General features: G+C 45.5%; 1 protein-coding gene across 1 annotated transcript in view; it reads left to right on the forward strand.

Moving 5' to 3' along the window:
- Positions 1–14,344, forward strand: part of stab1 (stabilin 1) — a 168,508-nt gene that overhangs the window by 115,996 nt on the left and 38,168 nt on the right. The window contains exons 51-57 of the mRNA XM_042304863.1: positions 1,365–1,424; positions 2,810–2,986; positions 3,084–3,164; positions 3,737–3,883; positions 9,620–9,676; positions 9,798–9,883; positions 10,778–10,896. Coding sequence (XP_042160797.1) covers positions 1,365–1,424; positions 2,810–2,986; positions 3,084–3,164; positions 3,737–3,883; positions 9,620–9,676; positions 9,798–9,883; positions 10,778–10,896 — 727 coding nt within the window. The remainder of the gene's footprint in view (positions 1–1,364; positions 1,425–2,809; positions 2,987–3,083; positions 3,165–3,736; positions 3,884–9,619; positions 9,677–9,797; positions 9,884–10,777; positions 10,897–14,344) is intronic.

A 14,344-nucleotide genomic window follows, 5' to 3' on the forward strand; every position in this document is an offset into this window, starting at 1 on the left:
TCAAATCATACAAAACTTTGTAACGGCAGTCAAAAGTCAAAAGTCAAATGACAAAAGTTGCTAAACTTCCTCCTTCGACAAATGACAGAATATGACCTGTATTTGTCCAAATAGAGTCAATGGTTGTACAGAAAGCTGATCAGCCCAAGACTAACGAGGAGATGAAGAGTGGAATTCTTTTAGCATCAAAGTATATATTTTTTAAATTTTATTTTATTTCTACCTTTATTTTACTAGGCAAGTCAGTTAAGAACAAATTCTTATTTTCAAAGACGGCCTAGGAATAGTGGGTTAACTAACTGTTCAGGGGCAGAACGACAGATTTGTACCTTGGGGGTACAACTTGCAACCTTCCGGTTACTAGTCCAACACTCTAACCACTAGGCTACCCTAAAAAAACATCCATATCTCCTGTCATAGCGTTTGTTGATCACACGTTCTCTACCTGAACTCTATATGGGCAGCAATACGAGACAGCACACAGAAGTGGGGTAAATGTTATAGAGGTATTCTGATGTGCGCAGGTCACATGTGCTCTGATAATGCAACCTATAGATTAGAGAATAAAGTTAGGACTTTTTCAGGACTCAGGATTTGGGGTTTCAGGGGGATTGAGACTGGATAGGATATTATCCTAGGCTTTAGGACAGAAGGAGACTGGATAGGATATTATCCTAGGCTCTAGGACAGAAGGAGACTGGATAGGATATTATCCTAGGCTCCAGGACAGAAGGAGACTGGATAGGATATTATCCTAGGCTCCAGGACAGAAGGTGACTGGATAGGATATTATCCTAGGCTCTAGGACAGAAGGAGACTGGATAGGATATTATCCTAGGCTCTAGGACAGAAGGAGACTGGATAGGATATTATCCTAGGCTCTAGGACAGAAGGAGACTGGATAGGATATTATCCTAGGCTCTAGGACAGAAGGAGACTGGATAGGATATTATCCTAGGCTCTAGGGCAGAAGGAGACTGGATAGGATAACAGCCTAGGCTCTAGGACAGGAGAAGATATACTTTTCCCTAATGACTCGGAATTGTCTGTGACAGAGATGCCTACAGTATGTAGTGAATTGTGCATAGACCTATCACGGTTATCCATGTTAATCTATAGACCTATCACGGTTATCCATGTTAATCTATAGACCTATCACGGTTATCCATGTTAATCTATAGACCTATCACAGTTATCCATGTTAATCTATAAACCTATCACGGTTATCCATGTTAATCTATAAACCTATTGCGGTTATCCATATAATCTATAGACCTATCACGGTTATCCATGTTAATCTATAGACATACGCAGTTATCCATGTTAATCCCTACTTGTGACATATTTGTTTTCTTATATTTCAGCTTAATTTCATTGAAGCAGGTGAACTATATGGATACATGAAGTTCGCCAAACTGGTGCAGGTAAACAAATCTAATTTTATTGGTCACATGCACATGGTTAGCAGATGTTAATGCGAGTGTAGCGAAATGCTTGTGCTTCTAGTTCCGACCGTGCAGTAATATCTAACAAGTGATCTAACAATTTCACAACAACTACCTTATACACACAAGTGTAAAGGAATGATTAAGAATATGTACATATAAATATATGAATGAGCACTGGCCGAACGGCATAGGCAAGATGCTGTAGATCGTATAGAGTACAGTATATACATATGAGATGAGTAATATAGGGTATGTAAACATTATATAAAGTGGCATTGTTTAAAGTGGCTAGTGATACATTTATTACATCCAATTATTCATTATTAAAGTGGCTAGAGATCTGAGTCAGTGTGTTGGCAGCAGCCACTCAATGTTAGTGATGGCTGTTTAACAGTCTGATGGTCTTGAGCTAGAAGCTGTTTTTCAGTCTCTCGGTCCCAGCTTTGATGCACCTGTACTGACCTCGCCTTCTGGATGATAGCGGGGTGAACAGGCAGTGGCTCGGGTGGTTGTCCTTGATGATCTTTTTGGCCTTCCTGTGACATCGGGTGCTGTAGGTGTTCTGGAGGGCAGGTAGTTTGCCCCCGGTGATGCGTTGTGCAGACCTCACTACCCTCTGGAGAGCCTTACGGTTGTGGGCGAAGTAGTTGTCGTACCAGACGGTGATACAACCCGACAGTATGCTCTCGATTGTGCATCTGTAGAAGTTTGTGAGTGTTTTCAGTGACAAGACAAATTTCTTCAGCCTCCTGAGGTTGAAGAGGCGCTGTTGCGCCTTCTTCACCACGCTGTCTGTGTGGGTGGACCATTTCAGTTTGTCCGTGCTTGGCCGTTGGTTTACTAATTCATGTATAAAGCTAATACACATTTACTACCGTATAAATAGCTTCAATCTCAAATACTTTTATGGGGCAAATCCCAATTTACACAAAGTCAAAATTTCTCCCATTGAAATAGCATATGGCATTCAGCCAATCATTGCACATTGTACAAATAGACCAGGGCTTTACGCTCTTTGTTAGGGTCCACCTGATTGGCTGAACACAGTAAACTACACCTAGCATTTTGGTGGAAAATGGTTCTATTGGGCATTTTCACGCCTGCACTAATACATCTGAGACCACAGTAGATTGGAGAGAAAGGAACAGGGCTTCATGCCCCTGACCATGTTGTTATCATTGTTATTATTATTGTTTTTATGATGATGACAACATGCTGAACCTGGTCGAGAACTCCATCCACCAGCCCCTGACCATGTTGTTGTTATTATTATTTTTAGGATGCCAACATGCTGAACCTGGTCGAGAGCTCCATCCACCAGCCCCTGACCATGTTGTTGTTATTGTTGTTATTATTTTTAGGATGCCAACATGCTGAACCTGGTCGAGAACTCCATCCACCAGCCCCTGACCATGTTGTGGCCGTCTGACGCTGCTCTCAGCTCTCTGTCTGAAGAGAGACAACACTGGCTCTACAGTCTTGCCCACAGGGACAAACTCACAGCCATCATCAAAGCTCACATCATACGCAATATCAAGGTGAGGTTATGGGTGCATCACAAATGTTTTGATTACTTCTTGATGTTGTTTTGATTGTGATCTTGTATTGATTATAATGACGTTGATCTCTCTACAGAAGATGACCTTGACTTCGTTCACTACCTACCGGACGATGCACGGATCAACCTTCACCTTTAGCTGTAACAAGAAAGTCGTTGTGAGTAGCTACTTCAACCTCATTTACACCTCTGAGTCTCAAATGACACCCCGCTCCCGATATAGGGCACTGCTTTTGACCAGAGCCCATCGGTGTACTATAAAGGGAATAGGGTCTAAAGTAGTGCACTATATAGGGAATAGGGTCTAAAGTAGTGCACTATAAAGGGAATAGGGTCTAAAGTAGTGCACTATAAAGGGAATAGGGGGCCATTTGTGAAATCCCCTTATTTATCCCCAAGGCACAATTATAGCTGAGAATGAAAGAAAGTGAAGATACATGGTACACCATCTGCTCAGAATTACTGGGCCTACTGGGCCTACTGGGCCTTCTGGGCCTACTGGGCCTACTGGGCCTTCTGGGCCTACTGGGCCTTCTATATTCCTCTCTCCCCAATCTCCCATTTTCATCTAGCCTCAGCCTGGTTCTAGATCTGTTTGTGCTTTCTTGCCACGGGTGTAACTGACTTTAGGAGTTTGGAAGAAAGCACAAACAGATCTGGGACCAGGTTAGTTCTCATCTTGTCCTGTGATTATCTTATTACCTTTCTCATGTTTGTGTGTGTCTGTCAGGGGGACATGATGGTGAATGACAACATGGCGAGGGTCCTGGATCGTTTCATGATGTTTAACGGGGGTGTTGCATACGGAATCGACCAGCTACTGGAACCTCCCGGTCTGGGTGCACACTGCGATGGACTGGAGGACAGGACTATATACGTAAGAGACTTTAATATCACCTTCATAATACTATTAGTTATTTCTAATATATCTGGAGAGTATATGTGGAAGGTTCTGGTATTCCAGCAGGAGACGTTTCTCCCACAGCACGACGGACTGGACGGAGAAATGAGATGACAAAATGATCCTCATGTGTGTCTATGCTCAATGGACAGTTTAAAGTATATGCATCTTGGATATATGAGTGTCTGTGAAACTGGAGACACAAAGACACAAAACATCAAGGCAACAACATTATAGAAACAAAAGGCAAAATCCTTGTTTAGCCCCTTAGGATCCGCAGTGTCTAATGTGTACTGCCAGAATGCCTCTCTTTCTATTAGTTTACGTATGATGTCACCTCTTGGTGAAATGTTGAAGTGTTTTATAGCTACGAAGTGCAGCGAGGAAGGTGAACCGTGTTTTTATTAAGAATGGCAGCCTTATGTTCCACAATGTTCGTTTGGTTTGACCAATAAGCAGCCTCACAGATGTATCTTGGCTTGACCCAAGACGGCTTAGCAGACGGACATGTGTTTGTCTTGTCAATAGTAAGTAGTCTGTTGCTTCAGATTTTTTTCTCACTTTCCATCTACGAACTAAATATACTTTCCTGCAACCCGCCTCACACAATGTGGTACGGATTTGCTATTTTTATTCCTTATAACTGGTTCCTCCATCGGGAGCTAGCCAGCTAACTAGCTATTAGTCTTTGTTAGCCACGGCTAGCTGTCTTCACCTTTAGCTCGGACGCCAGCTTTAGCTCGCCAATACCTGCCAGTCTGCAAAGCGCGATATCAACCCATTGGACTGCTTTTCACTACCACATCTCCAGATCTCCTGCCGCAAGCTCTGGACCATTACACCGGATTATCGCAGCTAGCTAGCTGCAACCGAGTGGCTATTGCTGGCTAACGCCTCTGTCCCGAAGCAAGCACCATTTAGCTTTGAGCTAGGCTAGAGCTAGGCCCAACTCGCGGCTAGCCGACGAAGAATAGCAGCTAATTCCTGGGCTTCAACACCTCTTTCGCCAATTTGTCTGGACCCTTTATTGTCGACATGGAGCCCTACCGATCCATCACGACTGGTCTGCTGACGTAATCGTCCAATGTGGTTTCAGCAGGCGTTTCCGTTGCAATGTCGCCGAAGACCCATCTGCTAGACTCGGCCCGCAAGCTGTCTGAACGCCGAGTCTCCCGCTCGCCTAGCATAGTAGTTGACTACCTGACTCACCTATTGCTGCTCATTGGACCCTATGATCACTCGGCTACACAGCTGATGCCTGCTGGACTGTTCACTAACACGGTACCTAATTTTGTTTAGCATCTCCACCTGCATCAGATGCTAGGGAAACACTGTCACCACCGATGAATCTATGATAATTGAGAATTTCAAGAAGCATTTTTCTACTGCTGGCCATGCTTTCCACCTGGCTACCCTGCCCGGCCAACAGCTCTGCCCGGCCGACAATCTGGACCCTCTCTTTCTAAAATGATCCACCGTAATTGTTGCTAGCCTGTTATACCTCTCTTTCGTATCATCTGAGAAGACTTTAAATCTGCCGTGGTCATCCCCCTCTTCAAATTGGGAGACACTCTAGACCCACATTGTTACAGACCAATATCCCATCCTGCCCTGCCTTTCTAAAGTCTTCAAAAGCCAAGTTAACAAACAGATCACCGACCATTTCGAATCCCACCGTACCTTCTCCACTATGCAATCTGGTTTCAGAGTTGGTCATGGGTGCACGTCAGCCACGCTCAAGATCCTAAACGATATCATAACCGCCGTTGAATAAAGATAGTACTGTGCAGCCGTCTTCATCCACCTGGCCAAGGCTTTCACTGCAACCTTATTGGCAGACTCAACAGCCTTGGATTCTCAAATGACTGCTTCGCCTGGTTCACCAACTACTTCTCAGATAGAGTTCAGTGTGTCAAATCGGAGGGCCTGTTGTCCGGACCTCTGGCAGTCTCTATGGGGATACCACATGGTTCAATTCTCGGGCTGACTCTTTTGTCTGTATCTAACAATGATGTTGCTCTTGCTGCTGGTGATTCTCTGATCCACCTCTATGCAGACGACACAATTCTTTATACTTCTGGCCCTTCTTTGGACACTGTGTTAACAAACTTCCAAACGGGCTTCAATTCCATACAACACTCCTTTCGTGGCCTCCAACTGCTCTTAAATGCTAGTAAAACTAAATGCATGCTCTACACCCGCCCACCCAACTAGCATCCCTACTCTGGACGGTTCTGACTTAGAATACGTGGACAACTACAAATACCTGGGTGTCTGGTTAGACTGTAAACTCTCCTTCCAGACTCACATTAAGCATCTCCAATCCAAAATTAAATCTAGAATCAGCTTCCTATTTCACCACAAATCATCCTTCACTCATGCCAAACATACCCTCGCAAAGCAGACCATCCTACCGATCCTCGACATCGGGGATGTCCTTTACAAAATAGCCTCCAACATTCTACTCAACAAATTGGATGCAGTCTATCACAGTGCCATCCGTGTTGTCCCCAAAGCCCCATATACTACCCACCACTGCGACCTGTATGCTCTCGTTGGCTGGCCCTCGCTTCATACTCATCATTTGTAGTTGTCCACGTATTCTAAGTCAGTACCATCCAGAGTAGTGATGCTGGACGGGTGGGCAGGTGCAGGCAGCGATCGGTTGAAGAGCATGCATTTAGTTTTACTAGCAATTAAGAGCAGTTGGAGGCCACGGAAGGAGAGTTCTATGGCATTGAAGCTTGTCTGGAGTTTAGTTAACACAGTGTCCAAAGAAGGGCCAGAAGTATAAAGAATGGTGTTGTCTGCGTAGAGGTGGATCAGAGAATCACCAGCAGCAAGATCGACATCATTGATGTATACAGAGAAGAGAGTCGGCCCGAGAATTGAATCCTGTGGCACCCCTATAGAGACTGCCAGAGGTCCGGACAACAGGCCCTCCGATTTGACACACTGAACTCTATCTGAGAAGTAGTTAGTGAACCAGGCGAGGCAGTCATTTGAGAAACAAAGCCGATAAGAATGTGGTGATTGACAGAGTCGAAAGCCTTGGCCAGGCCGATGAATACGGCTGCACAGTATTGTCTTTTATCAATGGCGATTATGATATTGTTTAGGACCTTGAGCGTGGCTGAGGTGCACCCATGACTAGCTCTGAAACCAGATTGCACAGCGGAGATGATATGGTGGGATTCGAAATGGTCTTTGGGAATCCAATCCTAAGGAATCTCAGACGATACGAAAGAGAGGTTGAACAGGCTAGTAATAGGGGTTGCAACAATTTCGGTAGATAATTTTAGAAATAGAGGGTCCAGATTGTCTAGCACAGTTTATTTGTGCGTTGGGTGAAGGAGAAATGGGGAGGCTTGGACAAGTTGCTGTGGGGGGTGCAGTGCTGTTGACCAGGGTAGGGGTGGCCAGGTGGAAAGCATGGCCAGCCGTAGAAATATGCTTATTGAAATTATCAATTATAGTGGATTTATCGGTGGTGACAGTGTTTCCTAGCTTCAGTGCAGTGGGCAGCTGGGATGAGGTGCTCTTATTCTCCATGGACTTTACAGTGTCCCAGAACTTTGAGTTTGTGATACAGGATGCAAATTTCTGCTTTGAGAAAGCTAGCCTTTGCTTTCCTAACTGCGTGTGTATATTGATTCCTAACTTCCCTGAAAAGTTGCATATCACGGGGGCTATTCGATGGTAATGCAGAATGCCACAGGATGTTTTTGTGCTATATCTGGGCTATATCTGTTCCTGGTTCTACATTTTTGAATGGGACATGCTTATTTAAGCTGGTGAGGAAGGCACTTTTAAAGAATAACCAGGAATCCTCTACTGACGGGATTAGGTCAATATCCTTCCAGGATACCCGTGCCAGGTCGATTAGAAAGGCCTGCTCGCTGAAGTGTTTTAGAGAGCGTTTGACAGTGATGAGGGGTGGCCGTTTGACATCAGACCCATTACGGATGCAGGCAATGAGGCAGTGATCCCTGAGATCTTGGTTTAAAACAGCAGAGGTGTATTTGGAGGGAAAGTTGGTTAGGATGATATCTATGAAGTTTCATTGATAATTTGTGTGAGATTGAGGGCACCAAACTTAGATTGTAGGTTGGAGGTGTTAAGCAAGTCCCAGTTTAGGTGCACGAGCTCTGAAGATAGATGGGGGGGCAATCAGTTCACATATGGTGTCCAGAGCACAGCTGGGGGCAGAGGGTGGTCTATAGCAAGCGGCAACGGTGAGAGACTTGTTTCTGGAAAGGTGGCTTTTTAAAAGCAGAAGCTAGAATTGTTTGGATACTGACCTGGATAGTAAGACAGAACTCTGCAAGCTCTCTCTGCAGTAGATTGCAACACCGTCCCCTTTGGTAGTTCTACCTTGTCGGAAAATGTTATAGTTAGGGATGGACATTTCTGGGTTTTTGGTGGTCTTCCTAAGCCAGGATTCAGAAACGGCAAGGACATCCGGGTTGACAGAGTGTACTAAAGCAGTGAATAAAACAAACTTAGGGAGGAGGCTTCTAATGTTAATGCACATGAAACCAAGGCTTTTATGGTTACAGAAGTCAACAAATGAGAGCACTTGGGGAGTAGGAGTGGAGCTAGGCACTGCAGGGCCTGGATTAACCTCTACTTCACCAGAGGAACAGAGGATATGTAGGATGAGGATACGGCTAAAGGCTATAAGAACTGGTCGTTCTAGTACGTGCTTGACAGAGAGTAAAATGAGCAAGTTTCTGTGCATGATAGAATAGATTCAAGGCATAATGTACAGACAAAGGTATGATAGGATGTGTTTACGTCGGTAGACCAGTCGTGATGGATTAGTAGGGTTCCGTGTGGTAAAGGGGACCAGTCCAATTGGCAAAAATAGGTATAGTGGAAATTGTCCGATAGACCTATTCAGCTAACAGCTGATATGCTCTAGACTGCTAGCGGGCCGCGGCTAGCAGGCTAGCAGATGGGAATTCAGGGGACTTCGCGATGGAGGGGCCAGTTGAATAACCCCCCCGGGCATATTACGTCGGTAGTCCAGCCGTGAAGGACCGGGGCTCCGCACCGGCAGTAAAATGGGTCCAGGCCAATTGGCAAAATAGGTATTGTAGCCCAGGAGTGGCTGATGGACCTCTTCTGTTAGCCGGGAGATAGGCCTAGCATAGGCTAGCTCCAGGCTAGTTGGTGCTTGCTTCGGGACAGTGACGTTAGCCAGGAGTAGACACTCGGATTGCAGCCAGCTAGCTGTGATGATCCAGGTGAAAAGGTTCAGAACTTGCTGTAGGAATCCGGGGATATGGAGAAAAAATAGGTCCGGTATGCTCTGGTTACAATCGTGTTGTGCAAACTGACGAGAGTTTTCCGAGCTTAAGGTTAGCTGATGACCACAAGCAGTGGTTAGCTGACTACTAGCTAGTAGCTAGTCAGCTGGCTAGCTTCTGTTGGGGGTTCCGATTCAGAAGTAAAGAAAAATACTGTAGAATAAAGCAGATCCACACCTCATTGGGTTGCAGAAGAATATTTTCTTTAAATATACAAAATAGATATATACACGGGGCATGACAAAGACGTCTGACTGCTACGTCATCTTGGAATCAAAAAAAAAGAAGAAAAAAAAGTTGTTCTTCATTACACACCATGGACCAACAAAAATTCTTTACATCAACTACATGTGAATCACTACAAAACGTATTGTATGACGGACTGTATGTGTGTTGTTAGAGTCGATGTGGTAGCTGCTTGGGTCCCCGACCCTGTCCCCACGGAACTGAAGATACGGTGAGCTCACACACACACACACACACACACACACACACACACACACACACACACACACACACACACACACACACACACACACACACACAAACCATAAGACACCATTTCCTGCCTTTCACAGGGCAAGACTGAGATCTGCAGCTTCATCAACCCCTACTCTGCGTTCTACCCTCGACAACACAGTGTGATGTATAACCACGACTTCAGGTAGGGAGACTCCACAGTGATGCACAACCATGACTTCAGGTAGGGAGACTCCACAGTGATGCACAACCATGACTTCAGATAGGGAGACTCCACAGTGATGCATAACCACGACTTCAGGTCGGGAGACACCACAGTGATGCATAACCACGACTTCAGGTAGGGAGACTCCACAGTGATGCATAACCACAACGTCAGGTAGGGAGACTCCACAGTGATGTTTTGACCACAACTTCAGATAGGGAGACTCCACAGTGATGCATAACCACGACTTCAGGTAGGGAGACTCCACAGTGATGCATAACCACAACGTCAGGTAGGGAGACTCCACAGGGATGTTTGACCACCACTTCAGGTAGGGAGACTCCACAGTGATGTTTGACCACCACTTCAGGTAGGGAGACTCCACAGTGATGTATGACCACGACTTCAAGTAGGGAGACTCCAAAGTGAAGTTTGAAAACCACTTCAGGTGGGGATACTCCACAGTAATCGATAACCATGACTTCAGGTAGGGAGAATCCACAGTGATGTTTGACCACGACTTCAGGTAGGGAGACTCCACAGTGATGTTTGACCACCGCCTCAGATAGGGAGACTCCACAGTGATGTTTGACCACCACTTCAGATATGGCGAGACTCCACAGTGATGTTTGACCACCACTTCAGATATGGCGAGACTCCACAGTGATGTTTGACCACCGCCTCAGATAGGGAGACTCCACAGTGATGTTTGACCACCGCCTCAGATAGGGAGACTCCACAGTGATGTTTGACCACCACTTCAGCTAGGGAGACTCCGCAGTGATGCATAACCATGACTTCAGGTATATATTTTATTATTTTTCTCACATCTCCACTGTGAGTATTATTTTTCTTCATCCTCTTCTTCTACAGCCTCTACCACTCTATGACGAGGCACCACATGGGCCAAAGGATGGGCTGTAAGAGGATGTGTAAGAGTCAAGCCTGGGTCATGAGCTGCTGTAAGAACCACTATGGAAGAGATTGCCAAGGTGAGCCTTCCCACTGCCTCAGATAGTGATATACATGACATGATATACAGTGTCCTCAGATAGTAGACATGATGTACAGTGTCCTCAGATAATAGACATGATATACAGTGTCCTCAGATAATAGACATGATATACAGTGTCCTCAGATAGTAGACATGATATACAGTGTCCTCAGATAGTAGACATGATATACAGTGTCCTCAGAGGGTAGACATGATATACAGTGTCCTCAGATAGTAGACATGATATACAGTGTCCTCAGATAGTAGACATGATATACAGTGTCCTCAGAGGTAGACATGATATACAGTGTCCTCAGATAGTAGACATGATATACAGTGTCCTCAGATAGTAGACATGATATACAGTGTCCTCAGAGGGTAGACATGATATACAGTGTCCTCAGATAGTAGACGTGATATACAGTGTCCTCAGATAGTAGACATGATATACAGTGTCCTCAGATAGTAGACATGATATACAGTGTCCTCAGATAGTAGACGTGATATACAGTGTCCTCAGAGGGTAGACATGATATACAGTGTCCTCAGATAGTAGACATGATATACAGTGTCCTCAGATAGTAGATGTGATATACAGTGTCCTCAGAGGGTAGACATGATATACAGTGTCCTCAGATAGTAGACATGATATACAGTGTCCTCAGATAGTAGACATGATATACAGTGTCCTCAGATAGTAGACGTGATATACAGTGTCCTCAGATAGTAGACATGATATACAGTGTCCTCAGATAGTAGACATGATATACAGTGTCCTCAGAGGGTAGACATGATATACAGTGTCCTCAGATAGTAGACATGATATACAGTGTCCTCAGAGGGTAGACATGATATACAGTGTCCTCAGAGGGTAGACATGATATACAGTGTCCTCAGAGGGTAGACATGATATACAGTGTCCTCAGAGGGTAGACATGATATACAGTGTCCTCAGATACATTAAAGTGTTTAGAAACATATTCTATTCTTATCCACAATAAAAGTGACTCCAAAATGACATAAAACATTATTACAAATAAACGGTTTACCCGATATGGATGAAAATCCTTTCAAATCCAAACTTTCAGTACAGAGCCAAAAGAAGAACAATTCATTTGACTGTCCCAGTCATTCTTGTATATATGGATCCCAAATGGCATAGGGCCCTAGTCAAAAGCACTTTATAGGGAATAGGGTGCCATTTGGGATGCATTCGTCTACAGTATATGTGTACTTCAGGGGTGTCAAACTCATTCCTCAGAGGGCCAAGTGTCTGTGGGTTTTTCCTTTCAATTAAGACCTAGACAACCAGGCGAGGGGAGTTCCTTACTAATTAGTGACCTAGACAACCAGGTGTGGGGAGTTCCTTACTGAGACCCAGACAACCAGGTGAGGGGAGTTCCTTATTAAGACCCAGACAACCAGGTGAGGGGAGTTCCTTACTGAGACCTAGACACCAAGGTGAGGGGAGTTCATTACTAATTAGTGACCTAGACAACCAGGTGAGGGGAGTTCCTTACTAATTAGTGACCTAGACAACCAGGCGAGGGGAGTTCCTTACTGAGACCCAGACAACCAGGTGAGGGGAGTTCATTACTAATTAGTGACCTAGACAACCAGGTGAGGGGAGTTCCTTACTGAGACATAGACAACCAGGTGAGGGGAGTTACTTACTGAGACCTAGACAACCAGGTGAGGGGAGTTCCTTACTAAGACCCAGACAACCAGGTGAGGGGAGTTCCTTACTGAGACCCAGACAACCAGGTGAGGGGAGTTCCTTACTAAGACCCAGACAAACAGGTGAGGGGAGTTCCTTACTGAGACCTAGACACCCAGGTGAGGGAGTTCATTACTAATTAGTGACCTAGACAACCAGGTGAGGGAGTTCCTTACTAATTAGTGACCTAGACAACCAGGCGAGGGAGTTACTTACTGAGACCCAGACAACCAGGTGAGGGGAGTTCATTACTAATTAGAGACCTAGACAACCAGGTGAGGGGAGTTCCTTACTGAGACCCAGACAACCAGGTGAGGGAGTTCATTACTAATTAGTGACCTAGACAACCAGGTGTGGGGAGTTCCTTACTGAGACCCAGACAACCAGGTGAGGGGAGTTCCTTACTGAGACCTAGACACCCAGGTGAGGGGAGTTCATTACTAATTAGTGACCTAGACAACCAAGGGGGGGGAAGTTCCTTAGTAATGAGTGACCTAGACAACCAGGCGAGGGGAGTTACTTACTGAGACCCAGACAACCAGGTGAGGGGAGTTCATTACTAATTAGAGACCTAGACAACCAGGTGAGGGGAGTTCCTTACTGAGACCCAGACAACCAGGTGAGGGAGTTCATTACTAATTAGTGACCTAGACAACCAGGTGTGGGGAGTTCCTTACTGAGACCTAGACACCCAGGTGAGGGGAGTTCATTACTAATTAGTGACCTAGACAACCAGGTGAGGGGAGTTCCTTACTAATTAGAGACCTAGACAACCAGGTGAGGGGAGTTCCTTACTAAGACCCAGACAACCAGGTGAGGGGAGTTCCTTACTGAGACCCAGACAACCAGGTGAGGGGAATTCATTACTAATTAGTGACCTAGACAACCAGGTGTGGGGAGTTCCTTACTGAGACCCAGACATGCAGGTGAGGGGAGTTCCTTACTAATTAGTGACCTAGACAACCAGGTGAGGGGAGTTCCTTACTGAGACATAGACAACCAGGTGAGGGGAGTTACTTACTGAGACCTAGACAACCAGGTGAAGGGAGTTCCTTACTAAGACCCAGACAACCAGGTGAGGGGAGTTCCTTACTGAGACCCAGACAACCAGGTGAGGGGAGTTCCTTATTAAGACCCAGACAACCAGGTGAGGGGAGTTCCTTACTGAGACCTAGACACCCAGGTGAGGGGAGTTCATTACTAATTAGTGACCTAGACAACCAGGTGAGGGGAGTTCCTTACTAATTAGTGACCTAGACAACCAGGCGAGGGGAGTTACTTACTGAGACCCAGACAACCAGGTGAGGGGAGTTCATTACTAATTAGAGACCTAGACAACCAGGTGAGGGGAGTTCCTTACTGAGACCCAGACAACCAGGTGAGGGGAGTTCATTACTAATTAGTGACCTAGACAACCAGGTGTGGGGAGTTCCTTACTGAGACCCAGACAACCAGGTGAGGGGAGTTCCTTACTGAGACCTAGACACCCAGGTGAGGGGAGTTCATTACTAATTAGTGACCTAGACAACCAAGGGGGGGGGGGAGTTCCTTAGTAATGAGTGACCTAGACAGCCAGGCGATTGGAGTTACTTACTGAGACCCAGACAACCAGGTGAGGGGAGTTCATTACTAATTAGAGACCTAGACAACCAGGTGAGGGGAGTTCCTTACTGAGACCCAGACAACCAGGTGAGGGGAGTTCATTACTAATTAGTGACCTAGACAACCA

This window comes from Oncorhynchus tshawytscha, linkage group LG02 (assembly GCF_018296145.1).
Source record: "Oncorhynchus tshawytscha isolate Ot180627B linkage group LG02, Otsh_v2.0, whole genome shotgun sequence".
NCBI lineage: Eukaryota > Metazoa > Chordata > Actinopteri > Salmoniformes > Salmonidae > Oncorhynchus > Oncorhynchus tshawytscha.